Consider the following 27,201-nt stretch of genomic DNA (forward strand, 5'->3'; position numbering starts at 1 on the left):
TTCGAGGCGCGGGGGGGGGTAGGGTGATCTCGAGTGCGTGATAAAACGCGTCGGCTTCTTTTTGCTCGGACTCGTCTATTTCACATAGTTCTTGTTCGCCCTTCGGCGCCTGAAGCCCAAATGTGCCAAAATGTGCACACATGACACACGTGCCTGTGCATGTGCATGTGGAGTGAGCGTTTCTATCTTTGGTCTGTCTCAATGCGGCATGGCTGAGCAGTGGCGCAGGCCGCAGCGGACTGCATGAGGGAGAGAGTGACTACCGGAGCGACAGCGAGGCGGGCAACACCGAAGAAGCATACCATGCGCTCCGATCAGCGCGTAAGAGAGGAGAGCGGGAGACTGGCGATATGTGCAGGGCACGCTTCACTGCGCCCCCTGCCACTCTCGGATCTGACGGCGCAGGATGTGGCTGGGGAAGAGCCCTGTATTGCCAAGCTCCTCGCCCGTCAGAGGGCTGGTCGACTTGGTCGCGAGCCAGCGCTCGATGGCCGACCGCTCATACGCGTGCCCATCGGCCGCCATCACCGGGTCGCTCATGATCTCGGTCGTGATGGGGCAGATGAAGTCGGTGGGCGGCTCCTGCTCGCTGGGCGGCGACTCCGGCTCTGGCGGCTGCTCCACCGCCGCCCGCCTCTCCTCCAGCCTCGCGCTCTCCTCGAGCGCCGCCGCCAACTCCGCCTCCTCTCCCGTCGCCAGCGCTGCCTCATCCTCGGGCTCCCGCGACGGCCCAGCGCCGCCCCCGCCGCCCTTCCCCTTCTTCTTCTTCTTCTTCTTCCCCTTCTTGCTCTCGTTGGCGCGTGCCCCCGCCTTCTCCGCCTTCTCCGCCTCCTCCTCCGCCAGCAACTCCTCGGCATGCCGCGCCGCCGTCGCCTCTGCCGCCGCTCTCTCCGCCTCCCTCGCCTCCGCCCCCGCAGCCCACGCCGCCTTCCTCGCCCTTGCCTCCGCAAGATGCACCTCCGCGATGTGCTGCCGGAAGGCCTCGACGCACGCGGCGCCGGCGTGGCCGGCCACGCCGGCGCCGCGTGCCACCGCCTTGGCATACTGCAGCGCGCACTTTCCGTCGTCGGCACGCAGCCTTGTATCCGCGCCCGCCCGCAGCAGGCGGAGCACGATGGCGGGATGGCCATAGATGGCTGGGTACATCAGCGCGGTGTAGCCTTTGCTAGCCTGCAGGTTGATCTCCGCGCTGTGCCGCAGCAGCACCTCGACCACCGGCTCGTGGCCGTCGCGGGCGGCGAGCATCAGTGCGGTGACGCCGTCGTTGGCCTGCGCGTTGACCTCCGCGCCATGCTGCTGCAGCAACTCGACCACCCGCTCGTGGCCGTTGGAGGCCGCCCACATCAGCGCGGTGCCGCCGTCGCTGGCCCGCAGGTCGAGTTCCGCGCCGCCCCGCAGCAAAAGCTCTACCACCCGAACCCAACCGCGTCCAGCGGCGGCCATAAGCGCGGTGCCGGCGCCTTCACCACTCTGCTCGTTGATCTCGGCGCCGCGCTGAAGCAGCAGATCGACCACCTGCTCGTGGCCGTGGCCAGCGGCGACCATCAGCACGTCCTCCGCATTCGCCTGCCCGCCGTTGTTCAGCCACTCCCGCAGCACGTCCACGTTGCCGGATTTCGCCGCCGTCATGATGCTTGCCGGCGCGACACTCTTGGTCATGTTGCTATGCTGTGCACTCTGGGCGTCTTGCGTCGGCAGCGGACACCGCTCCTCGCAAGCTGCCACACTGGTACCTGCCACTGCGGGGGGGCCGTCGAGCTGCATGCGAAGCTTCTAAAGGCGAGAATTTCGAGAATTTCGAGAAAACTCCAAGTCCTCCAAACTGCCCCCTTCGAGCCGTGGTTCTCTCGAGGTTCTCGAGGTGGATATCCTTTGGCCGCGTTGGGTAGCGAGGAGTGGTGTAACCCGAGCCACGGAGGCGTGTTTTCTGACGGCCGACCGTCAGTGCACGGAGTTGCCCCTTCTCCGACTGCCCCGGCTAGTTCACGGGTTTCGCGGGAGTGACCCCATGCGTCAAACCCGAGACCTAGCGCGGGTGGGTTGGAGGGGGCTCGCCCCGTTCCTCCCCCGCGGGTTTGGAGTTATGCTTTGGCACAGCTTCGGCGATGGCGGCCCCTCTCTGGGGCTTGCATAGGCGGGGAGTCTCCCCCGCTGGTCTCCTCCTTCCGGTTTTTCTTTTCTTTTGAGCAGGTGTGCCGCTGCGCGGCGCTCGCGCGGCGGCGGTGTGTGTGTGTGGGTGGGGGGGTGGGGGGTGGGGGGGCTCGGGGGCACGCAGGGCAGAGGCAACGGTCATCGGCTCGTCGAGGTTGGAGAAGGGGAGGGGGGATGGGCGGTCGGCGAGGGGGTCAAGCCGTTGACATTTTGGCTCATGCGCGTGCTCTCCCTTTTGCTCGCCCTCCCGTCGGCGGCCGGATTGGTTGGGCCGGAGCTGCTGAATCGGCTCGGGCCGGCGCGAGGGGTGGTGCCTGCGCCCTCCAGAAGGCGCGCCCACGTCGTCCAATGCCGCACCGAAAGGTGTGTTCCGACAAGCCGCAATGGGGCAACATGACCTGGTTTGAGCTCCCAATTTCGCAGCGAAAGGTGTGCATCGAGATTCAGCAACGGGACAAGTCCTTCAGGCCAACGCCAATCGCAATCGTTTCGCAGTTGGGGCGAAGTTCGGTCTTCCTAGAGCTGAGTAGGGGGCTTCTGGCCACCCCTTCACCCCTCGGCTGAGCTAGCCGCGATAGCATAAAAATTTACACTGGAAATCGGCCATTGCCAGCGAGCGATGGGTGCTCATGTGAGCGTTTTATGCGCGATGACACAGATTGTTGCGCTTCATAATATTCACAATGTATCGGGGACACTTTGTGCAAGTGGCAGAAAATTCGCTTAGCTGCGCGGCCTGGGAATAGGTAGGTAGGTGGGGCACGGAGCCTGGCGGTCGGCGCCCGCAATAGGTAGGTAGGTAGGGCGTTTTGGCGCGACTCAGGAGACCCCCTATCTGGTTGGAGCCGGAACCCAGAGGGCGTGTGTAGCCTGGAGCGTGTTCACCGTTGCGCGATGGGGATGGAGGCCGCGGCGACGGCGAGGACGGTGGCGGCGACTGTGGCGGCGGCGGCGGTGGCGGTGGCGGTGGCGATGGTGGTGCCGGCGGTGGCGGTAGTCGTCGTCGTCACAAGACGCGCACCTGTGTCCACTGCGGAGGCGTTGCGCGCGCCGTCGGTGCACATGAGGCGCCTCACCCTACTTCTCTTCGCCATGGCCACGCTCGCAGCAGCTGCTCGCACACCTCCGCGCCATCGCCACGCTCTGTCGGATGCCGCCGCCACTCCGCCGCCGCTGCGAGGTGCCTATTTGCTGCTGCGAGGCGGCGCGGTGAGCGGCACCGACCCGACGGCGGCTACTTTGCTCCTCGTCGCGACGTGGTACGGTTCCTCGGTCTGCAGCAGCCTCCTTGCATACGAGCTGGTCGCCGCCGCTGGGCCGGAGATGATGACGCTCTGCCACTTTGCCGGCTCCGCCTGCTGCGGCGCCGCGGTGCTGCGGCTGGGAGGCCGCAGCGGCAGCATCGGCTTCGCGTCGCGGAGGCAGCTGGTCGACACTGCGGCGCTCTCCGCCTCCTTCCTCGCCGGCTGCTACACGATGAACTCCTGCCAGGCGTCAATGCACCTCTCGCTCGCCCACGCCCTCCGCGCCTTTGAGCCGGTGACGACACTGCTCCTCACCGCCGCCTTCCTGCCTTCGGACACGCCCTCGGCGCGCCGCGCCGCCTGCCTCCTCCCCGTCGCGCTCGGCTGCGCCCTGTCCGCCGCCGGCGCGCACGGGCCCACCGCGCGTTCGCTCGGCCTTGTCACGGCCAGCAACCTCTGCTTCTCGCTGCGCGGCATCCTCGCGCGGCGCGTCAAGGCGCGGCACGGGACCGGCACCGGGTGCTCCTCTTGCAGAGCCTTCCCTGAGCCTTCCAGGAACTCCCTAGGCGCGGCACGGCACAGGGCCTGTGCTCCTCTTTTTACAGATGAGCGCCTTTGGCGCCGCGGCGCAGCTGGCCCTGCTGTGCGCCCGCGCCGCCCTCTCGCCCGCCGCGGCGGCGGCGCTGCGAGGCGGCGCGGCGGCGCTACTGCGGCGGCCGCTCCCGCTGGCCACGGCTTGCGCCGCCTTCTACCTCCAGCTCCAGCTCTCTTTCGTCTGCCTCTCGCGCATGTCCGCCGTCTCGCACTCTCTGGCCAATTCGGTCCGAAGGCCTGTCACGGTCCTCGCCGGGCTGCTCGTCGCGCCGGCGGCGCTGACGCGACTCAACTGCGCGGGCGTGGCGCTTGCGTGCGCGGGGGCGGTGGCGTACGGGGTGGTGTGAGAATGGGAGCTGACATCAAGGTTGCTGGTGCTGTACCCTTTCCACTTGATGAGGAATTCGCGCCCCTCCACTCGTGCGCCTGCACTGCCAGTGCCGGATCGATGTTTGAGGATGCAATCGGGAAAGTAGGTGTCCTCACCATCCTCCTCCTCGTGATCGCTGCCGCCGCCGCCGCCATCGCCATCGTCATCGTCATCGTCAACGTCGCTCTCCTCGTCGCTGCTGTCCGCGTCGCTTCGGGCCGGCCGCCGTGTGCCGCGAGTCTCGCGCCGCTCCTCCTGGTCGAGCGCATCCTCGATAGCCTTCCACTCCTCGAGGCTCGGCGCGTGCCATCGGCCCGCGCCGCGCAGCGCCTCGGCGCAGCCAAGCGCAACCATTAGAGGCCGCACAGCCTCGACCACCTCAAAGTACAGCTGACGAATTGTATCCACCGTGGGCCAGTCCCAGAAGATGTACTCGTCGCTCTCTGAGGCTGTCCAATGCGAGCGGCTGTAGTTCTTGTTGGAGACGTCGTGAGGTAGGTGTACGTCGTCACGGCTGAATATGTCGAGCGAAAAGATAAAACGCTTCACGAGCTGTAGTAGTTCAGCGATCGTGAAGTCGGTCTGGTGCGGCACGCCCGGAGCTCGGAGAAGAAGTGCTCGAGCTGGTCAGAGCCGATGAGCCACGGCGGGAACTGCTTGTCCGGGAAGTAGTGCGCCCAAAGCAGCACCACCATCACAAGCGCCTGGCACTGGATCACGTGCGCCGCATGCGTCTGCATCGAGATGAAGCTCGACTTTGGGCTGTCTGTGACTTCGATCCACTCTAGCCACCATCGGAGAAACACCAGGCAAGACCAGGCACTGCAGCGACCAGCGGATGCGCATCTGCGGCGTCGTGGATGCCGCACGATCCATCCACGATGCCCGTCCGCTCGCGATGGCCCACACGTAGGCCAGCATTCCAAAGCACTCGGGGCGCTTGGAAAGCGCGATGCGAGTGGCCACGTTGAGTCGCCGCTCGGCCGCGGGCACGTCCATCGGATCGGCATTGTTGACGTCCCCGGCGTGCAGCCCGGCCTCGTCTCGGACCGCGACATACATCATCGCGAGGGCTGCGTAGTAGCCGATCAGCAGGAAGCATGTGAGGAGGAAGGGCTGCAGGCTGCCGTTCTTGAAGTCATGGGTCGGGTCGGTGGTTGCCGCCATCTCGCACGTCATGTGCTCACGGCGAAAGGCACCGAGGCTGAAGAGTGCGTCGTGCTCGCCGTTGCTCTCGAGCAGCTCGTGCCCGATGCTAATGTTGGACGCCCGCCCAGCGCCACGGATATTGCCGCTGAATTTGAAAAAGCGGCTGTGGTTGCCTGCATTGTCTCCTGATACAGTCGGGAGCACGTGTCCGAAGCCCGCCTCGGTCAGTCCCTCACAGATGCTGTCCACGTACGTGACGAGGTCGTCCGAGCCGTACTTTAGGTCGGTGGGCAAGATGCCCACTGGCAGCATCAGCGAGGGGATACGCGGGCTGAGAGGGCAGAGCAGGAAGACGAGAGCATAGCCAGCTGCCACCTTTGTGTTGAGAAAGTTCTTCATGTCGTCCCACGAGTCAAAGCCGAGGCGCGAGTCGAAGTCCATCTGCCCCACCCACCGGCCGGTCTTTTGGTCCCACGCTAGCTTTCCCGTGACCTTGACCGCATCAAAGGCGAGGCCAAAAGGCTGCGTCTTAGGATCATACTTAGCCAGTGGCAGAGAAGATCCGGAACGCCTGCTGTCCCCACTGGCGCTGACTGTAGCCTGTGGATGCGAAGGCGTCGGACGCGGCAACAGCAACCTTCTTGCGGCGCGGCAACCACAAGTAGATCTGTCGGACTGGCTCGGGGACGACGACTTTGCAGAAGACGCCGGCTGGGGCAAGGGCGGCAAGGGCAAGGGCAAGGGCAAGGGCAAGGGCGGCGGCGGCAAGGACGGCGGGGGCGGCGGCGCCAAGGGCAAAGGTGCCAAGGGTGGGGGCGCCAAGGGCGCAGCGGGCGCCAAGGGCGCTGGCGGCGGCAGAGGGCGCGGCTTGCCTGGCGCTGGCGGAGGCGAGAGGTCGGAGAGGCGGGGCATGCTTGAGCGGCACCTGACGCCCCAGCGCGGCAAGGGAGGCAAGGGAGGCAAGGGGAAGGGCAAGGGGAAGGGCGGCATCAGCAAGCGCGGCGGCGGGCGTGGCGGCGGTCGGAGGTGACGCACAGATAGGATCGCGTCCGGCGGTGTGGGGAGATGCGAGTCGGTGCTGCTCCCCCTTGTGTGCCCCGCCACCTCTTTGACGTTGTGTGTGTGTGTGTGTGGAGAAGCAGTTTACCGTACACGTTACTTGTTCAAAAGGTAAAGCCACAGAGGGCACCCCAGGCAGCGGGCATCTCTCGCGTGTGTGTCGACTTTGTCGCGGTCTCGACTCTGCACACCGGGGCGACGCGCGACGCCGCCGCGCCTCCGTCGGCTATAGCAAGGCGACGCCCAGAGAGATCCGCGCCGTCCCCATCGGCGCAACCGAATCCCATACCCCCAACGCCGGGTCGTAACGCTCCACCAGGCTGCTAGCTCCGTCCTCGAACTCCTCGTTCTGTCCGCCCACAGCGTACAGCTTGCCGTCGAGCACCGCCACGGCGTGACGATTTCGAGCCGTCGCCGTCGGCGCCACCGCCTCCCACGCGTTCGTCGCCGGGTCGTACTGCTCGACCGAGCTGAGCCAGCCGTCGTCGTCGTTGCGTCCTCCCACGGCGTACAGCTTGCCGTCGAGCACCGCAACTGCGAGGTCGTCCCGCTCCTCCGCCATCGGCGCCACCGCCTCCCACGCGTTCGCTGTCGGGTCGTACCGCTCGACCGAGCTGAGGTGGTCGCCATCGAATCCGCCCACAGCGTACAGCTTGCCGTCGAGCACCGCCACGCCAAAAACAGCCCGCGCCGCCGCCATCGGCGCCACCGCCTCCCACGCGTTCGTCGCGGGATCGTACCGCTCGACCGAGCTGAGGAATTGGTCGTCGTCGTTCCATCCGCCCACTGCGTACAGATTGCCGTCCAGCACCGCCACGGCGTGGTTCTCGCGTGGTGTCACCATCGGCGCCACCTCCTCCCACGCATTCGTCGCCAGGTCGTACCGCTCCACCGAGTTGGATGCTTCGTCAGCCTCACTCTCGCCGCCCACCGCGTAGAGCTTGCCATCGAGCACCGCCGTGCCGACATACCTTCGTGCTGTAGACATCGGCGCCACAGCCTCCTCCTCCCACGCATTCGTTGACGGGTCGTACCGCTCCAGCGAGCTGACAAACTCATCGTTGCTGCCGTGGCCGCCGAACACGAGCAGGCGCGGCCTCTCGCGCTTCTTCAGCGTCTCCTTCCAGCCGCGGCGCCACGCGCGGCACGTCCCCTTGACGGCGTGCTCCGTGGTCGGCAGCTGGGCGAGGATGTGCGGGGCGAGGTCCGGCGAGAGGAGGACCTCGGAGAGGATCCACTCGGGCTGCTCCGCGAGCCGAGCGGCGTGCTCCTCCGCCACACGCATTGCGGCGGGGCTCCAGAGGGGCGCCTGCTCGTCGATGAAGGCGACGAGCTGCTCTGGCGAGAGGCCAGACAGGCGGGCGCCGATGCGGTGGGAGGCCATCGGCGCGGCGGCGGCTGGTTCAGCGTTTTCTTTTTGAGGCCAAGGAGCTGCCCCCCTCCCGAGTTCACGTCCAAGCACGAGTTCCTACACCAGGCGCAGCGGCGCTTCACGACGGTGGTCCACAACAGGAACTGGCGCGACCTCGCCGTGGAGCTCGCCAAAGAGGGCTCCGCGGGATCGCGGTCGGCAAGAAGGGCAAGGCGCAGGCCAAGGGCAGGGAGCGGGCGAAGCATGCGGGCCGCTCTCGGACTCGGTTGTGCGCGCGGGTGCAGAGACCGTTATTATGGCGCGAGTCAGGAAGGGGGGGGGGGGGCGAGGGGACGGGAAGAAGGGAAACCTGTGTTTAAAGGGATGAAATTCTTTTTCGCCCAATAAATAAATAAATAAAACGGCCCCCCCAAACAAGGGGTGGGAGAAGGACAGGGTCCCACACTGGGCACGAGGCGCGCGTAAAATTCTTTTTGGGTGTAAAGTTCTTTTTCGTCGTCATATATGCACACACTCACACACATATATGCAGCCTCCACCACCACCGTGGCACAGCCTCCAGGAGCTCATTTTCGACCCGTCCGCCTTCAAGGCAACGACGGTGCGCGTCTGCCGTCTCTGGCACAATCGTCATGCTCGACGGAACTCTTGGCCGCCTCGACCTCGCTGACCGTGGCGCAAAGCTTATTGACACCCGAGCTATGCCCCACGACCTGAGCCGGAGCCAGGGGGGGGGGGGGGGGGGTTAGCAATGCCAAACAACTCTAACACTCACACGTCATTTGGGATTTGGGGCCTGGAGCCGTTGTTTTGTTGCACAGCTATGGTGTCCCGCACACCGAGGGAGTCCAGCGAGCTGCCGCGTGGAAAGCAGCGCCATTCTTTTTTTGCGTTTGGTCATCCGTACCTTTGCGCTAGTGGGAAATAGAAGAAAGAAAGAAAACAGACAACCCAAGGGAGGGATGGGAGAACGGCACGGCGCTAGTAGGAGGTGATTGATTGATAGAGCTCACACTAGAGGCCGTCATCGCATTCGCCCTGGCCCAGCGCTGACTTCTGACTGTTGTTGCCGTCTATCCCTTTCTCGACTGTCTGTGCCCCCGAGTTCATTGATTGACGCCGCCGTCTGCTCCTCCGCCGCCCTCCGCCTCTTCTCCTTCGGCGCATCGGCCCACCCCTGGTGCTGCTCGGCGCGCCGCTCGCCCTTCTCGAGCCTCTCCCTCTTCGTGGGCGGACGGGCGTACGCGAACAGCTCGTCGGCGTCGCCCGCCGCCGCCCGCCTTTCCGCGGGCACGGTGCGCACCGCCTCCGCCGTCCACGCCTCCCGCAACGCCGCGCCCCGGCCCTCGCCGAGCCGCTGGAATGGTCCGCCGCCGTCGGCGTTCGCCGCCGCCGCGGCCCAGGCCGCCGCGGTCAGCGCCGCGCCCTGACCGACGAACGCGCACAGCGGATCCGGCATCTGGCCCGCCGCCTCCCTCGCCCCGTGGTGGCCAGACCCTCCTCCACCCCTTGTGCAATCGCGCTTGTTACGCCTGATCGCATCATCGATTCATTATCTTACGTCCGTCCCGCCGCCCGCCGCGCGGCCAGACTCCACATCACCTCAACGTAAACGAATATTGATGGGAAGGCGAAACACAGTCCGACCAACGACTGGGACACCAACGCGGTATGGGTGGACGCTAGACAGGCGATGACGGTCACACAGGAGCGACACACAGAACCACAAGACAAGAAAGAAAGAAAGAAAGAAAACAGACAACCCAAGGGAGGGATGGGAGGACGGCGCGCCGCCACCACACAGGGATTTTAAGGAGAGGTGTGTGGTGCGCTAGCCGTCGCCCACCCTAGGGAGTCTGCCTCTTCCTATCTCTCTTCGCAGTCTCTCGCCGATTCTCGCTACAAGACAAGAAAAAAGAAAGAAAGAAAGAAAACAGACAACCCAAGGGAGGGATGGGAGGACGGCACGCCGCCACCACACAGGGATTTTAAGGAGAGGTGTGTGGTGCGCTATCCGTCGCCCACCCTAGGGAGTCTGCCTCTTCCTATCTCTCTTCGCAGTCTCTCGCCTATTCTCGCTGCAACCTTCATGCCACCTCGCGGTCGTCCCACCCTCGTCGTTCTCTCCCACACACAAGACACTCAGGAGGTAGGGTGGCACAAATTTCTTTTTTTGCGTTTGGTCATGGCTCACACTCCAAGGTGGAGGCTGAGAGCGCTCGTTCCGACGCCCTCTTCGCCACCACACGTCGCCGACCAGCAATCTCTCCTCCAACGCCGTGCGTCCCTCCGCCGTCACCACCGCCGCCCTGCCAAAACCGATGCCTCCGGTTGCACCTTGGCCTCCACCGCCCTCTCCTCACCTGCCGCCAGCCTCTCAGACTCCGTCGCCGCGACTCCCCAGCCGCCGCCGCCGCCGACAGCCCTGCTCCTCCCCTCGGCAGGTCCTCGAGTGCCTGCCACATGCCTGCGGACGACAGCACGGACAGTGCTGCGAGCGCGAGCGCCGCCGCCAAGGCAGCGCTCGCCGTTGCGGAGGAGTCAAAAGCGATCGCTGTGCAGCTGAGCAAGAGGCTCGAGGAGCAGCAAGAGACGCTGCGCACCTACTCCTCGTCGCTGCTCGGCCAGAGCCGCATGTTCGCCTACATGAAGATGGCCGAGGAGTGGCCTTCCTCCGGCGCCAGCTCGCCGAGCCGCACGCCGCCTCCCGTCCCCGGCTCCTCCACCGGCGGCGACAGCTCCTCCTCGTCCTCTCGCCGCTCTTGGGCCGACCAGCCGCTGTCTCACCGCGGTCCCTGCTCTGAGTGCGGCCGCCTCGTGCTGCTGACGGAGGGGCGGCGCCAGAACGACTGTGGGAGCTACCGCCACATTGACTGCGCCCTCGCCGCGGTGATGGCCAGGCAGAGAGAGGCTGCTGCGATGGCCCTGGGCAGCCTGGGTCGAGGCAGCCTGGCGCTCCCACGGCCGCCGCCGAAGGGGCCGCTCGACAGGTTCGCGGTCGCTCCGTCGAACGGGTCTGTCAGCCCGCCTAACGGCCACGCCAGCGGCTACGCGGCGGCGGCCGACGGCGCCACAAAGCCAGGCGGCGCCGCAAAGCCAGGCGGCGCCGCAAAGGCGAACGGCGTCGCCGGCGCTCCCAGCCGCGCTCTCGGGGCCCCGGCCGCGCCGCCGCTCGACATCACGCAGCTCGTCGCCGCCTCCGACCGGCCCGCCGGCGGCGCCCACGCCGCCTCCTGCGCTCCGGCCGTCACGCTGGAGACGGTGCTCGCGAATCTGTACGAGCTGTCCGGAGAGCACATCGACGCCGACGCGCCGCTGCTCGAGTCGGGGCTCGACTCGGTGGGCGCGGTCGAGCTGGGGAACCAGCTGCAGCAGCAGACGGGCGAGGAGCTTCCCGCCACCCTCATCTTCGACCACCCGACTGCCCGCCAGCTCGCGGACTTCTTTGCGAGCAGCGGCATGCAGGAGGCGCTGCAAGACAGCCTGCCTGCCACCCTGCCGGCCACCGGCCTTCCCGCCGCCCGCCTCGAGGCGCTCACGGCGCGAGTCGGCGTCTTCGGCCTCGCGGCGACGCTGCCTGCGGGGGTGGGTGCACCCTCCGCGCTGCGCTGCGCCGCTGCATGCGGCAGCGAGCTGGTCCGCGAGGTGCGCATCTCGGCTACGTGGCGGCTGCGTCTTACCTCGGCCACACCTCGGCTGCGTCTCGGCCATGACCCATGGCTTGCTCCCTCGAGGTGCCGCCCGAGCGGTGGGGCGACGAGCGGCAGCCTCTACCTCCCCGCCGCGCCGCCATCGGGGGCGGGGAGGTCTCGTCACGGGCGGTGGGTGCGGAGTAGGCTGTCCGAGCTCGACTCACTCTCGCCGGAGGTTGCCCTGCGAGCGAGGCACGGCGGCTGGCTCGCGGACCCCTCCCTCTTTGACCCCGCCCGCTTCTCCGTCTCGCCCGCCGAGGCGGCCGCCGTGGACCCGCAGCAGCGGCTGCTGCTCGAGTCCGGGTACGAGGCGCTGCACGGCGCGGGGAGGGAGCGCGGATCGCTGCTCGGCTCGCTGACGGGCGTCTTCGTCGCCATCGCCGCCAACGATTGGGCCGAGATCGTCCGGGACTCGCCGATGGCGAGGAGCGTCTACGCCGCCACGGGCAGCAACCACTCCATCGCGTCGGGGCGGCTCTCGTTTGTGCTCGGCCTGCAGGGGCCCTGCGCCGCCTACGACACTGCCTGCTCGGCGGCGCTCGTCGCCGGCCACGCGGCGCTGCGCGCGCTTCAGCTGAGCGAGTGCAGCGCCGGCCTCGTCTGCGCCGTCAACCTGATGCTCCTTCCTGCGGCGGGCGTCGCGTGCGCCACGGCGGGCATGACCTCCGCGCGAGGCCACTGCCACACGTTCGACGCTCGCGCGGACGGGTACGTGCGGAGCGAGTCGGTGTGCTCCGCGGCGCTGCAGCGGAGCGGTGGAGGCGAGAGCGCGTACTTGCGCCAGCGCGAGGCCGCGCCGCTCACACACGTCGCGGAGCGCTTTGGCCTCAGCGGCAGCTGCGTGCGGCAGGACGGCAAGAGCGCGAGCCTGACGGCGCCAAACGGCCAGGCGCAGCAGGCGCTGCTGCGGGCGGCGCTGGCGGACGCGGCCGTGACACCCGACCAGCTTGGCTGCGTCGAGGCGCACGGCACGGGCACGCCGCTCGGCGACCCGATCGAGGCCGGCTCGCTCAAGGCGGCCGTGATTGCGAGGCGGGGCGCCGGCGACGAGCCGCTGCGCGTCAGCAGCGTCAAGGCGAACGCCGGGCACGCCGAGCCGGCGGCGGGCGCGTCGGGGATGGTGCGGCTCGCCCTGTCCCTCTCTCACGCGGAGGCGCCTCCGAACGCGATGCTGCGCCTCCTCAACGAGCACGTCGGCGCCGCGCTGCGCGGGTCCTCGGCGCTGCTGCCAGTCGGCCTCGCGCCTCTGCCGGCGCCCTCCGACGGCGCCTCCGCCCGCGTCGGCGGCGTGAGCTCGTTTGGGTACAGCGGCACGATCGCGCACGCGGTGCTGCAGGTGGAGGCGGCGGCGGAGCGGGGCGGGCCGGAGGCCGGCATCGAGCCGCCTCGGTACCTGCGTCGCCGCTTCGCGTGGCGCGAGACGCCGCACCCTCTGACGCACCGGAGGGCCGAGGGGGAGGAGGGAGGCTCGGTGACGCTGCGGTCGCCGGCGGCGGGGGCGCTGCTGGCGCTGGTGGCCGACCACGTCGTGCAGGGGCGCGTCGTGTTCCCCGGCGCGGGCTACCTCGAGATGGCGCGCGCGGCGTGCGTCGCCGCGTCGGGTGGTGCTGGCGGCGGCGCGGTGCTGCGTCGCGCCTTCTTCCTGCAGCCCTTTCTACTGGACGGCTCGCTCGACCGGCTGTGGCTGAGCTGCGAGCTGGGCGGCGCAGAGGAGCGGTTCGAGATCCGGAGCGAGCTGGACGAGCAGCGCACCGCGCACTGCGGCGGCTCGGCCGCCGCGTCCGACAGCCGGCTCGCGCCGCTCGCGCTCGCGCCCGCCCGCGCCGGCTGCGCGCACGCCGTGGACCTGGCGCGGCTGTACGCGGCGTTTGGCCGCGTCGGGCTCGAGTACGGGCCAGGCTACCGGATGCTGCGCCGCGCGGCCGCCGCCGGCGACGCCAGCGCGTCGGTGGCGTGGCTGCATCGGCGGTGCCGCCGCGAGGGCACGCGGGTCCACCCGGCCGATTTGGACGGCGCGATCCAGCAGACGGCGCTGCTGGCGCAGGGCGCGTCGAGCGACGAGATCCGGCTGCCCTTCTCGGTCGGCGAGGCGCGGCTCGCGTCCGCCTCGGGTCGGCTCTGCTCCGCCGTCGAGGCGCAGGACGAGCACTGCAGCGCGATCGGGATCGCCAGCGCCTCTGCGCCCTGCCCCGCGCTGGCTCGCATCGATGCCTTCGAGGCGCGCGCTATGCGCGGCCAGTCCGCCGCCACGGCCTCGCAACGGTCGCGCCACTTGTACGCGACGGAGTGGGCAGAGGTCGCCTTCTCTGTGGGCGACGGCGCGTCTGCCAGAGTCTTATCCGGCACGAGCCCTGCTGCTGGCGCTTCGCGCGCGGTTCCGCCGGCAATGTCTACTAGCGAGCACGTCTTCTCCCTGCCGCTACGCCGTGGGGCCGGGCCTCTGCCCGCCGCCGAGGCTCTGCTCTGCGTCCTCCGCCACCAGCTCGGCTCCCGGCCGGCGCCTGTCAGGGTGCTCAACGCTGGCACGCAGCCGGCAGCCGGCTCGGACGCGACACGGCCGCTGCACGGCGGCCTCTTGGGGCTCGCTCGGACGGTGCGGAGCGAGGCCATGGTCGCCTCCGTCCTGCACGTCGACGGCTGCTCGGGAGGCCGGATGGCTGTCGCTGAGGCAGGGATCGAGAAGGAGGTGGTTTGCAGCGGGCGCAAGGCGTTTGCGCCGCGGCTGCGGCGGCTTCCCGCGGCGTCGGAGGATGCGAGCGCCGTGCCATCCACGCACCTCATCTCGGGTGGGACCGGCGGCATCGGACTGCTGGCGTGCAGATGGCTCGGCGAGAGCGGCGCCGCTGCGGTGGTGCTGTCGTCTCGTGGAGGCTCCGTTGCGGCCTCTTGCGGCGCTGCGCTCCGGAGGGTCGCGGGGTGCAGCTTCTCGCTGGCCAAGTGCGACGCGGCCGAGCTGGAGGACACGCGCCGCCTCGCCGCTGCCCTTCTCGCCGGCAGCGGCGTGCCTCTGGCAGGCGTGTGGCACGCGGCGGGCGTGCTGTCGGACGGGCTGCTGCGTGCTCAGAGTGCGCAGACCTTCAAGCGCGTCTACGCGCCCAAGGCGCACGGCGCGTGGGCGCTGCAGCGCGCGGTCGCCTGCTCGCCGCTCGCCGCGTGCGTGCTCTTCTCGTCGATCGCGGCGCTGCTCGGCGGCGGCGCGCAGGCAAACTACTCGGCCGCCAACGGCTGCCTCGACTCGCTCGCCGCGTGCCGCCGCCTTCGCGCGCAGGCGGCCTCGAGCGTGCAGTGGGGCCCGTGGGCCGAGGTGGGGATGGCGGCGGCCGGCTCGGTGAGCCAGCGGCTGCAGTCGGCCGGCATCTCGCTCATCGAGCGCTCCCACGGCGTCGCGGCGTGGCAAGCGTCGCTGCTTCCGCGCAGCCCGGCCGTGGTGGCGGCGGTGCTGGTGGCGTGGGGCAAGTTCCTCGGCATGATGCCGCAGGTGCCGCCGCTGCTGTCCAGCTTTGAGGGCCAGCGCGTCGCGGTCTCCGCGGCGGGCGCGTCCGGCGGCGGGCCCGCGGTGCCGATCACGATGGAGTCGCTGCTCGAGATGCTGCACGGGACGACGGGGCAGAGCGTCGACCCGGACGCGCCGCTGATGGAGTCTGGCCTCGACTCGCTCGCCGCGGTCGAGCTGGGCAACCAGCTGCAGGCGCAGTCGGGCATGACGCTGCCGTCGACGCTCATCTTCGACTACCCGACGGCGCGCCAGCTCGCGGGCTACTTTGAGGAGAGGGCCGCGCCGTCCAAGGATGCGCCGGAGGCTGTCGACATCGCGCCAGCGGAGGGGCCGCGCTCTCCCCTCGCCGAGGCCCCTGTCGCCGCTGCGCGCGGGCTCAGCTCAAAGCTGCCCCGGGGCCAGGAGACCGTCCGTGACGCCCTCGGCATGGCGGCGCGAGGCGCCGACCTCTGCAGCGAGGTCCCACCGCTCCGCTGGACCGCAGAGGGCCTCTCGCAGCTCGATGGACCGGTCGCGCTTCGCGTGCGGCACGGCGGTTTCATGCAGCACATCGACCTCTTTGACAGCGCCCACTTTGGCGTCTCTGCGACGGAGGCGCGCGCGATGGACCCGCAGCAACGGCTGCTACTAGAGGGTGGGTACGAGGCGCTGCACGCGGCGGCCTTCAACAGGGGAGGCCTGCTCGGCTCGCTGACTGGCGTCTTTCTCGGCATCGCCGCCAACGACTGGAAGGAGATCGTCCGGAGCTCGCCGATGGCGAGGAGCGTCTACGCCGCCACGGGCAGCACCGTCTCCATCGCGTCGGGGCGGCTCTCCTTTGTGCTCGGCCTGCAGGGGCCCTGCGCCGCCTACGACACCGCCTGCTCGGCGGCGCTCGTCGCCGGCCACGCGGCGCTGCGCGCGCTTCAGCTGAGCGAGTGCAGCGCCGGCCTGGCGGTGGGCGTGAGCACCATGCTGCTGCCCGAGGTGTCTCTGGCCTTCGCCACGGCGGGCATGACCTCCGCGCGAGGCCACTGCCACACGTTCGACGCTCGCGCGGACGGGTACTGCCGCGGAGAGGCGCTGTGCGCAGTCGCCCTCGGCTGCAGAGCCTCGGAGGCGGAGGTGCTTCTCGCCCTCGCGGGGAGCTGCGTGCGGCAAGACGGTAAGAGCGCGAGCCTGACGGCGCCAAACGGGCTGGCGCAGCAGGCGCTGCTGCGGGCGGCGCTGGCGGACGCGGGTGTCGGCGTCGGTGCGCCCGAGGTGGTGTGTGTGGAGGCGCACGGCACCGGCACCGCGCTCGGCGACCCGATCGAGGCGAGCTCGCTCAAGGGCACGCTGCTTTCGCACCTGCCCCCTGCAGCCTCTCTGTCAGTGGGCAGCGTCAAGGCCAACGCCGCACACGCCGAGCCTGCGGCGGGGGCGACGGGCCTGCTGCGCCTCACCCTCGGCCTCCTCACTGCGCGTGCGCCGCCCAACGCGCAGTTGCGGGTCGCGAATGAGCACGTCCTCAACGCACTCGAGGGGGCACCGTGCGCTCTCCCGACGCAGCTCGCCGCCCTTCGCCAAGCCCCCACCCAGGCCCGCGCCGGCGGCGTGAGCTCCTTTGGCTACTCTGGCACCATCGTGCACGCCGTCCTGCGGGCTGCTCCACGGAGCCCGGCGACGCTGAGCGGCCGCTTCCGCTACGTGCGCAAGCGGTTCGGGTGGCGGACGCCGTACCAAGCGCAGCGAGGGCCCGCCGCGCAGGCGGGAGCCGTGCAGGCTGGAGGGCCCGCCGCCCCCGCGCCTCCGCTCTCGCCCGCGACGGAGGTCCTCTTGACGTACTCCTCGGCGTGGTCCTCCCATCCCCGCCCTCTTCCCCGCCAGTCCAGCCGCTCCTGGCTACTCGTCGCCTCCGCTGACACCCCCTCCGGCGCTATTGGCGACGGCGCCACCGCAGCCGCCACCGCCAACGCGACCAGCGCCGCCGGGTTGGTTCTTGATTTGGCTTCGGTCCGAGGGGACCACGCGCCGCTCGCGAGGGCGGAGTGGATCTTCTTCGTGGCACGGCAGCTCCTGCTGACCCGTCGCCCCTTACGGCTCGTCGTCCTGACGTCTGGTGCGCAGCTGAGCGTGCCCACGGCGATGAGTGCGCTCGGAGGCTCCCGTCTGGCCGGTGGGTGCGCGTGGGGGATGGGCCGTGTGCTTCGGATGGAGGGCCCGGCGCTCGGCACCACCGTCGTCGACTTGCAGTTCGGTGCTTCTGTGCCGACCGCCCTCGCCTCCGTGCTGATGGGCGACGACAGCGACGACAGTCTCAAGGAGGAGGGGCAGGTAGCCGCCTCCGCCACGGCGCTGCACGTGCTGCGGCTGCGGCGCGGCTGTGTGCACGAGGGGAGCGCGGCGCCGCCACAGAGCGGCGGGACGCACCTCATCACCGGCGGGCTGGGCGGGCTCGGCCTCCGGGCCGCGTCGCTGCTCTGCGACGGTGCTGCGGATGCTGTCGTGCTCTGCTCGCGGAGCGGACGAGTTGCGCGGGGCGGGCAGGGCCTCGAGGAGCGGCTCGAGCGGCTGCGGAGAGGGGAGGGCGGTGTGGCGGTGGTGGCGTGCGACGTGGCGCAGGAGGAGGGCGTGGTCGCGATGCTCCGTTCAGCGCCGCGGGAGGTCGACGGCGCTCCCGGGACGGCGCTTCGCAGGCTCCGCTCGGTCCTGCACACTGCGGGGACGACGCGCGATCGGCTGATGCTCAACACCGGGCGCGACGAGCTCGCCGCTGTCATGGCGCCAAAGGCGCTCGGCGCGCGCCACCTCCACGGCGCAACGAGCCAAGCCGCGGCGGCCGCCTTTGTGCTCTTCTCCTCGATCGCCTCGACGTTTGGGAACGTTGGGCAGGCGAGCGAGCGACGCCAAGACGCAACAATACGCCGCGCCACTCCCCACACCGCCCCGGCCTACCGACCCCCTCGTGGCCTTCCCAGCTTCTTGTGACCTGCCCAGCCCCTCGCGGCAGGCGAGCTACGCTGCTGCGAACGCGTGTCTCGACACGCTGGCCACCGCTCGGGGTTGCGCCGGCATGCCAGCGAGCTCGATGCAGATGCCGCTTATCCTTGGGGCGGGCATGGGCGCTGCCGACAAGCAGGCGTTCTCCCTCTTGTCGCTGTCGCTCGAGCAGTACGCGGGGTGCCTCGGCGCTCTCCTCGGCGTCTCGCCGCCGGCGCGGCCAGACCTTGCCCTCGACTTGTCGCACGGTGCCAGAGTCTGGGCCCCGCTGCCAGCCGATGCAGCGTCGATCTTGCGCGGGCAGCATGCGGCGCTCCTGCCCTTGCTGTCGGAGCTGCCAGGGTCGGCGGTGCGCGCCAACGCGAGCGGCGGCCAAGCAGTCGCCGCTGCTCCGGGCAGTTTGGCGCACGAGCTGCTTCAGATGCCGCCTGAGAAGCGACAGCCGCACGTTGAGGCGATCGTGATGGAGGGGGTGCGGGAGGTGTCAGGCGCCGACGCGAGCGAGTTTGACGCAAACACGCCGCTCATGGAGTCGGGGATCGACTCTCTCGCCGCCTCCGAGTTCTCGACGCGCTTGCGCGACGAGACGGGCGTCGAGCTCTCGGCGACGGACGTGTTTGACCACCCGACCCCTCGCGCCATCGCTTCGCACGTCGTCGAGCGGCTCGTCGGCGGCGGTGAAGACGCGCCGGCGCCGAGCGCGCAGGCGCCCGCAGCTCTGGCCGCGGGCGGGTCGCGCGCGGAGGTTGCGCTGCGCGGCATGATGGCGCGCTGGCCGGGCGTGGCCGACGGCGTCTCCTCCGCCGCGGATATGCTCCAGGCGAGCGGCGACGCGGTGAGGCAGGTTCCCGCCTCGCGCTGGTCGCTCGACGGCCACGAGAGCCAGCTCGCTGCTCTCCGGGAGGAGCAGCGGAGCAGCGCCACCTTCAGCGCCTGCCTGGCGGGCATCGATCGGTTCGACGGCCACGCCTTCTCCGTCTCGCCCGCCGAGGCGGCCGCCATGGACCCGCAGCAGCGGCTGCTGCTCGAGCTCGGCTACAGCGCCCTGCACGCTGTCGGGGAGCGGCGGGCCGGCCTCGTCGGTGCTGGCATCGGCTACTACCTCGGCATCGAGCGGCCGGACTGGTCGCTCCGTAACGCCCTCAAGCCCGACGCGGCCGCCGTCTCTGTCTACACCATCACGGGCGACACAACATCCGTCGCGTGCGGCCGCCTGTCCTTCGCGCTCGGGCTGCAGGGCCCGTGCGTCTCCGTCGACACGGCCTGCTCGTCAGGCCACTGATTAATACTTAATTAATAGTTAATTAATAGTTCATTAATAGTCGACACCGCCTGCTCGTCAGGCCACGTCGTCCTGCACCACGCTGCGGCCGCCCTGCGGGCGGGGGAGTGCCCCTCGGCGCTCGTCAGCTCGGTCTCCTTGAAGCTCATGCCGCACGCGATGCTCGCGATCGCGTCGGCGGGCATGCTCGCCGCAGACGGCCGCTGCAAGACCTTCGACCGGCGGGCCAACGGCTACACGCGGAGCGAGGCCGCCGCCGCGATTGTGCTGGCCCCGGGGGTTGCGGCCGGAGGGGCCCTCCTCCTTGAGGGCTCGGCCGTGAGGCAGGACGGGCGCAGCGCGAGCCTGACGGCGCCAAACGGACTCGCCCAGCGCAGCCTGCTCGCCGGCGCATTTGCAGCGGCGGCGAGGTCGGCGATAGACTGCGTCGAGGCGCATGGCACGGGCACCGCGCTCGGCGACCCGACCGAGGCGGGCGCCCTCGCGGCGGTTCTCCGCGACCGCAACAGCTCCGGCTGCCGAACCGCCGTCGGCGCCGCCAAGGCAAACGTTGGCCACACAGAGCCGGTCTCGGGCCTGCTCGGGCTGGCAAAGTCGATGGGGCTGCTGAGGGCTGCCGCTTGGGCGGGAAACGCGCAGCTCTTTGCTATCAATCACCTCGTTGACGAGCGCTTCCTCCCGGTCAGCGGCGGCCTCCCGTGGCTGCTCCCGACGCAGCTGCTGCAGCACCGCCGAGGCGGCGGGGCGGCGGTGAGCGGCGTCTCCTCCTTTGGCTATGCGGGGACGATTGCCCACGCCGTCCTCTCGCGCGCCAGCAGTGCGGCAGACGAGGCACCGCAGGAGGCGGCGATCCCCTCCTTCGGCGCGCTGACTCTCCGCTTCGCGCGGCGCCGCTTCGCGTGGGTCGAGCTGCCGCACCCGCTCGCCCAGCGGCCGATCGAGGCGGCGGCGGGGAGCACCGTCCAGGGCATGCGCGCGCCGGCCAGCGGTGCTCTGCTTGCCATCGTGGCCGACCACGTGATTCAGCGGCACGTCATCTTCCCTGCGGCCGCGTATCTCGAGATGACGCGTGCGGCGCGCGCCGTGCGGCTGAGCGGGCGCGAGCCCCGTGCCACCCGGCTGTCGCGCGTCTACTTTATGGCCCCGATGTTCCTCGACGAGCCGGACGGCCTGTGGGTATCGGTGGAGCTCGACGAAGCCGACGAGCGCTTCGAGGTGACCACCTCCCGCCTCGATGGCTCCGGGGAGGAGCTGTCGCGTGCCGTCCACTGCGCCGGTTCAATCGCCCTCGGCGAGGCGGGAGGGGCCTCCTCGAGCGCCCCCGCGGCCAGGTCGGTCGACATCGTGGCGAGCCGAGGGGTGGCGACCTTTGGCGTCAGCGCCGCCGATTACTACGCCATGTTCCGCGCCCGGCAGATTGAGTACGGCCCCGAGTACCGGAGGCTGCGCAAGATGTGGACGTCCCGTGAGGAGGGCGTGGCCGTCGCGTCGCTCGGTGTGCGCGCGGTGGGGTACGCTGGCATGCGAGGCACGGCCATCCACCCGGGCGATCTCGACGCGGCGCTGCAGCTCACCGGCCTCCTCGCCGACGAGGCGGCGGCGCGGGCCAACGAGACGAGGGTGCCGTTCAGCCTCGGGCACGCCACGCTCTCGGGCGCCACGGGGCGGCTGTGGATCGTCTCCGTCCACTCGACGTCCGTCTCCGGGGCGAGCGACATCCTCCTCGGCCGCGAGGCGCGCGGCTCCGCCCCCGGCGCCGCGCTGGTCGGCTTCGTCAACCGCGTGCTGAAGGCCGACGCGCAGCAGGGGCTGCAGGCGGCGCAAGCGGCCCGCAGGCCGTCGCACCTGTACGTCACGTCGTGGCAGGCTGCGACGGTGCCTGCCGCCGAGGACGCCAAAGCGGCGCTCGTGATGTGCGCCTCGCCTCCGCTCGGCGTCGCGTCGGGCTCCGGCGCCGCGGCGGCGGCTCCGTCGGCGTCGATTGGCGCGGTGGTGTACGCCATCGGCCTGGGCGCCGGCGCCAAGGCCTCCGACTCGCTCGCCGGGCTGGCGGCTGCGTTTGACGTCGCGCGCACGCACACGATCACGCGCTCGACGCCACCGATGTGGATGGTCTCGGCCGGCGCCCTCGCGGCCCGCTCGAGCGGCACCGGCGTCTCGAGCCGCGCGGGCCTGATGGGCCTGATCCGCCAGGCGCGCTCCGAGGCGCCGCAGTCGCAGCTGCCGATCATCGACCTGGACGTGCTCCGTCCGGGCATGACCGAGCTGGCGGCGGTGTCGAAGCTGGCCGGCAAGCTCGGCCTCGGCTACAACGGCACGCCCGAGCCCGAGATGGCCTTTGACGGCTCGAGCCAGCGCGTGCCGCGCCTGACCGAGGCGGCCGGCTCGCTGGGTGGACCCATCAAGCTCTGCTTCGACGCCCGCGGCGCCGTCGGCAACTTGCGGGTGGTGCCACAGGAGGAGGACGGCTCCGAGCCGGTCCACGGCGAGCTCAAGCTGCACGTCGGCGCGGTGGGGCTCAACTTTCGCGACGTGCTCAACGTGCTCGGCGTGTACCCGGGCGAGCCGGGCGAGCCGGGCAGCGATTGCGCCGCGCACATCGCTGACAAGGGCACCGGCATCCCGCATCTCTCGGTCGGCGACGCCGCGCTCGGCCACGGCCTCGCGGTGCTCTCATCGCTCTCGAAGTCGGACGCGCGCCTGATGGCGGCCATCACAGACTCGCTCTCGTTTGAGCAAGCCTGCACGCTGCCGACGACTTGGTGCACGGTGCACACGTCCCTGCTGACGGCGCGGCTGGGGGCGGGGTGCGAGGCCTTTCTGCACGCCGGAGCGGGCGGCGTCGGCCTCGCCTCGCAGGAGTACTGCCATCTCATCGGCAGCCGCACGATGGCCAGCGTCGGGCGGCCGTACAAGCACTTTTACCTGCACCGCATGGGCCTCGCCGGCCGCACGCTCAGCTCGCGCGACGGGGGCGCTTTTGCACTCGGCGCGTCGAGGCTGCTCGGCGCTGGTCGGCTGCACTCCGTCCTCAACAGCCTCTCGGCCGACTTCATCGCCGTCTCCTTTGCGCTGCTGCGCGAGGGCGGCCGGCTGTGCGAGATTGGCAAGCGCGCGGTGTGGAGCTACGAGCGGCGCGAGGCGGCGTCGGCGGCCGCGCGCTACGTGGCGATCGCGCTCGACAGCACCATCGAGCAGGCGCCGTGGTGGATGGGCCGCACGCTGCGACTGCTCTCGGCGCGCACGGAGGCCCGCGTGCTCCACGGCCTTCCCATGGAGCTCTTCGACCTCGAGAAGAGCGTGTTGGCCGCCTTCCGCACGCTGCAGAGTGGCACCAACACAGGCAAGGTGGTGGTGCGGATCCCAAGGACGGCCGCCCCGACGCCGCCGCGCGGGGCCCACCTGCTGTCTGGCGGCACGGGCGGCCTCGGCCTCGTCACTGGCAGCTGGCTCGGCGAGAGCGGCGCCGCGTCGGTGGTACTGGCGGCCCGCGGAGGCATGGTCGCCCCCGCGGACGGCGAGAAGCTCAAGAAGCTTGCCGATTGCGACTTCAGCGTGGTCAAGTGCGACGTGGCCGAGCTGTCGGACACGGCTCGCATGGTCGGCGCCGTCCTGGCCGAGGGAGGCGCGCTGGCAGGCGTGTGGCACGCGGCGGGCGTGCTGTCGGACGGGCTGCTGAGCACGCAGTCGGCGGGCTCCATCAGGCGCGTCTACGCGCCCAAGGCGCACGGCGCGTGGGCGCTGCAGCGCGCGGTCGCCTGCTCGCCGCTCGCCGCGTGCGTGCTCTTCTCGTCGATCGCGGCGCTGCTCGGCGGCGGCGGCCAGTCGAACTATGCCGCCGCCAATAGCTGCCTCGACTCGCTCGCCGCTTGCCGGCGCGTGCGCGCCATGAGCGCAACGTCGGTGCAGTGGGGCCCGTGGGCGGAGGTGGGGATGGCGGCGGGCGCGTCGATCAACGCACGCATGCAGACCAGCGGCGTGGGCCTCATCGGCTTGGAGCAGGGCGCGCTGGCCTTGCGGGCGACGCTGCAGCCGTCCGCGCCCGGCGTGGTGAGCCTGGTGCTGCTGAGCTGGAGCAGCTTCCTCGGTGTGCTCCCCGAGACGCCGCCGCTCCTCGCCCAGTTTGAGGGCCGCAGGGGCGCGGTGGCGGCCGCGGGCCCGTGCGGCGAGGTGAAGGAGGTGACCCTCGACGCGATCCAGGCGATGCTGCACGAGACGACGGGGCAGAGCGTCGACCCGGACGCGCCGCTGATGGAGTCTGGCCTCGACTCGCTCGCCGCGGTCGAGCTGGGCAACCAGCTGCAGGCGCAGTCGGGCATGACGCTGCCTTCGACGCTCGCCTTCGACTACCCGACGGCGCGCCAGCTCGCGGGCTACTTCAAGGAGCAGGCCGACGCAGCGCGCGGCGCGGGCGCCACGAGCACGCCCCCGCCGGCAGCCCCGCCCGAGGACGAGTCTTCCCGTCGGCGCGGCGCGGCGGCGCGCCTGCACGGCGCGGGCATCTCCCTGCCGGCGGGGCTGCGCGGCACGCAGGCGCTGCGCGGCGTCTCGGCCGCGGGCGGCGACACCATCTCGCTCGTCCCCCCGGAGCGGTGGCGGATCGACGGGCCGGATCACCCCGACGGGCCTGTGGGAGCGCGAGCGAGGCACGGCGGCTTCCTCGCCGGTGCGGACCGCTTCGACGCCGCCTTCTTCGCCATCTCGCCCGCCGAGGCGGAGGCGATGGACCCGCAGCAGCGGCTGCTGCTCGAGAGCGGGTACGAGGCGCTGCTGGGCGCCGGGATGGACAAGGCCCTGCTGGTGGGCTCGCCGACGGGCGTCTTTGTGGGCATCGCGAACTGCGACTGGCACGACATCCTCTGCCACACGCCGCTCGGGCGGAGCGTCTACTCCGCCACCGGCGCGAGCAACTCGATCGCGAGCGGCCGCCTCTCGTACGCGCTCGGGCTGCACGGCCCTTGCGTCGCCGTCGAGACGGCCTGCTCCTCCGCCCTCGTGGCGAACCACGCCGCGCTGGGCGCGATGCTGAACGGCGAGTGCGAGTCCGCGCTCGCGGCGGCGGTGATGCTGATGCTACTCCCCACCGTTGGCTGGGCCTTCGCGGTCGCCTCCCTCACCTCGCCCGGCGGCCGCTCCTTCAGCTTCGACGCGCGAGCGGATGGGTACGCGCGCGGCGAGGCGTGCGGCTCCGTGGCGCTCCGTGCCGACGGCCCCGCCGCCCCCCGCTTCCTCTCGTCTTGCGTCCGCCAGTCGGGGAGGAGCGCCAGCCTGACGGCGCCCAACGGGTCGGCGCAGCAGGCGCTGCTTCGCGCGGGCATCGCCCAGGCGGCCGTCAGCGCGCAGGAGCTCGCCTGCCTCGAGGCGGCGGCGAACGGCTCCCCGCTCGGCGACCCGATCGAGGCGGGGTCCGTGCGCGCGGCCCTCCTCGCGGCGAGGACGGGAGGCGACCCCCTCGCCGTCGGCACCGCCAAGGCGAGCGTCGGCCACGGCGAGACCGCCGCAGGCGCAACCGGCCTCCTCCGGCTCGCCGTCGGCCTCGCGGGCGGGCACGCGTTCGCCAACGCGCAGCTGAGGGTCGTCAACGCGCACGTGGCGGCGGCCTTGCGCGAGTCGCCCTGCGCCCTGCCGACGCAGCTGGCGGACGCCCCGCTCCGCGCCTCGGGCGTGCGGTACGGAGAGGTCAACGCCTTTGGGTACAGCGGCACGCTCGCCACGGCGGTGCTCGAGAGCGGGCGAGAGGGCGCGGCGGGGGCGCTGCCCGCCTTCGCAAAGCCCGCCTACGCTCGCCGCTGCTTTCCATGGCGCGAGGCGCTGTCTGAGGCCAAGGCGGGAGCACCAGGCGGAGGTGACGCGGGCGGAGCCCTGGCGGACGGCGCTGGCGACGAGCCGCAGGAGATGACGCAGGAGATGACGCTCCCGCTGCTGCTCGGGCTGCTCGAGCACGCGTCCGGCCGCGAGCTCGACGCGGACTCGCCGCTGCTCGATGCGGGCATCGACTCGCTCGCCGTGATGGAGGTGGCGGGGAAGGTGCAGTCGCTGGCCGGCGTCGAGCTCAGCGAGGACGACCTCGTGGATCACTCGACTGCGCGCCGGCTCGCCGCCCACATTCGCGAGCTGCAGGAGCGGCCAGAGGCGCGCGTGCGGGTCGACGCCGCCGAGCTGTACGAGAAGGCGGAGCTGCTCTCTCCGCGCCTCGTCCTCGTCCGCGCCGCGCCCGAGGGCGGCGAGGGGGCGCCTTCGCTCGTCCTCGTGCACTCGATCTTTGGCAACGAGCTCGGCTTCGAGCGGCTGCACTCGCTCGGCTTTGGCGACCGCGAGGTGCTCGCGGTGCGGCACACGGGCATGTCCGAGGGCGCCGACGTCGAGGAGGAGTGCGTCGAGTCCTCCATCGCCGAGCTCGCCGACGCGTATGCGCGCGAGCTGCTCGCCTACCGCGGCGTGTCGCCCTTCGACCTCATCGGCGCCTCGTTCGGCGCAACGCTCGCGCACCAGATCGGCCTCGCCGCGCAGCGGCTGGGAGGCCACCCCCGCCGGCTGGTGCTGATTGAGCCGCCGCCGCCAGGCCCCTTCCCGCGAGGGATGCGCTACCTAGGCCAGGGCCGCAAGGTGACCCTGCACGACGCGGCGGAGGCGTGCCTCCTCATCCGCGCCACCGCCGAGGCGGCGGCGAGGCAGCCTGAGGGCAGCCGTGTACATCATGGCGGTGGCACGGCGCGGGCGGTCGGCGAGGCGGCGCCCGCGGCGGACCGGTCGACGCAGGAGCTGCTCGACGAGCTGCGGCAACTGCCCGACGCGGCGCTCGGCTTCTTCGTCGCGAGCGCCTTCCCGACGATGGGCCGCTCGCTCGCCTCGGCCGTCAAGACGACGAGCCGCACGCTGCACGTCGTGAGGCACCTCCAGCAGCTCATCTTCAACGAGTGGATGGAGCGGACGGAGCCGCTGCCCCGCTTCACCGGCCCGGACGGCTCGGCCGCCATCTTTGTCGTCAAGAGCTCGCGCCGCAAGGAGTGGCTGAAGAAGCTGTTTGGCAGCGTGAGCGAGGAGCTGATGCAGGTGATTGAGCCGCCGCCCGCCGGTGGCGGCGGCGCGGAGGGGGAAGGGGCGCCCGAGAGCCCGGCCGCGGCGGCCATCAGCGCGGCGCTCAAGTCGCGCAACCCAGTGCGGCGCGCCGCGGCGCGGAGCCTCGCGGGCTACGCGCGCGACGAGTTTGACGTCGTGTGCGAGGTCAAGTCGGACCGGACGAAGCTGCTCGGGCCGGCCGCGCTCGAGCTCGAGGTTGCGGGGAACCACACGCACGTGGCGGCGATGTGCGTCTCGTACCGCTCGGCCGAGTTCCGAGCTGGCGTCGAGTCCTTCCTCGCGCCGCACGCGCCGCGCGCGCCGCCGGCCCGGGCGAACGCGATGGCGCAGTGCGTGGCGCCGCTGCGGGGAGTGGCGGAGCGGGTCGACGCGCTCGGGGTTCCGGCGTGGATCCCGGAGCTGGTGTTTGGCGACCTGAACGCGCTGCGCAGCGGCGTGAAGCGGCAGGGGATCAACATGGAGGATTTTGTCTAGAACGTCAGCGTATGTGCACGGTGGTGAGATTGTGTTCAGGAGGAGGGATGATTGTGTCAACTGTCAGATACCATGGGCATGTGATGTGATGGCATGAGCGATGAGGATTACTCTACGTTGACGGTGTGTTGCCGTGAAGTCTGCGATTCGTATCTCTATATCTGGGTGAGAGAAGAGGCGCGAACAACGCGCTGACTAGGTCCAGCCCTGGGTGGCGCAGGTTGTGACATTTGGCGATTCCGCGACTTACTGGGCCCCTGAGCCGCTACCCGTGTGC

At 70.4% G+C, this 27,201-nt stretch overlaps 3 protein-coding genes across 3 annotated transcripts; 2 read left to right on the forward strand and 1 right to left on the reverse strand.

Annotated features, from left to right (window-relative positions):
* Window positions 1-75: 75 nt before the first annotated feature.
* EMIHUDRAFT_239837 (hypothetical protein) lies at window positions 76-540 on the reverse strand (the record flags this gene model as incomplete). The annotated part of the gene is made up of 2 exons (XM_005775673.1): window positions 76-109; window positions 371-540. 2 exons carry the CDS (start codon window positions 538-540, stop codon window positions 76-78), a joined length of 204 nt encoding a protein of 67 aa, XP_005775730.1.
* Window positions 541-3,025: 2,485 nt separating this feature from the next.
* EMIHUDRAFT_458073 (hypothetical protein) lies at window positions 3,026-4,889 on the forward strand. The gene is made up of 2 exons (XM_005775674.1): window positions 3,026-3,914; window positions 4,225-4,889. The coding sequence occupies exons 1-2, from the start codon at window positions 3,046-3,048 to the stop codon at window positions 4,334-4,336; spliced, it is 981 nt and encodes a 326-aa protein (XP_005775731.1). The 5' UTR covers window positions 3,026-3,045; the 3' UTR covers window positions 4,337-4,889.
* Window positions 4,890-10,402: 5,513 nt separating this feature from the next.
* On the forward strand, window positions 10,403-26,924 carry PKS11 (polyketide synthase; the record flags this gene model as incomplete). The annotated part of the gene is made up of 5 exons (XM_005775686.1): window positions 10,403-11,062; window positions 11,198-13,347; window positions 13,573-17,971; window positions 18,099-18,560; window positions 20,202-26,924. The coding sequence occupies 5 exons, from the start codon at window positions 10,403-10,405 to the stop codon at window positions 26,922-26,924; spliced, it is 14,394 nt and encodes a 4,797-aa protein (XP_005775743.1).
* Window positions 26,925-27,201: the final 277 nt, after the last annotated feature.

The sequence above is a fragment of the Emiliania huxleyi genome (assembly GCF_000372725.1).
Source record: "Emiliania huxleyi CCMP1516 unplaced genomic scaffold EMIHUscaffold_297, whole genome shotgun sequence".
Classification (NCBI taxonomy): Eukaryota; Haptophyta; order Isochrysidales; family Noelaerhabdaceae; genus Emiliania; species Emiliania huxleyi.

Excerpts from the sequence above, each read along its gene's own strand:
- EMIHUDRAFT_458073 (XM_005775674.1), top strand. The coding sequence starts at position 3,046 with ATGGGGATGGAGGCCGCGGCGACGGCGAGGACGGTGGCGGCGACTGTG. Across the intron at positions 3,915-4,224 it reads CGGCACGGGACCGGCACCGG|GCCTGTCACGGTCCTCGCCG; the intron begins GTGCTCCTCTTG and ends TTCGGTCCGAAG.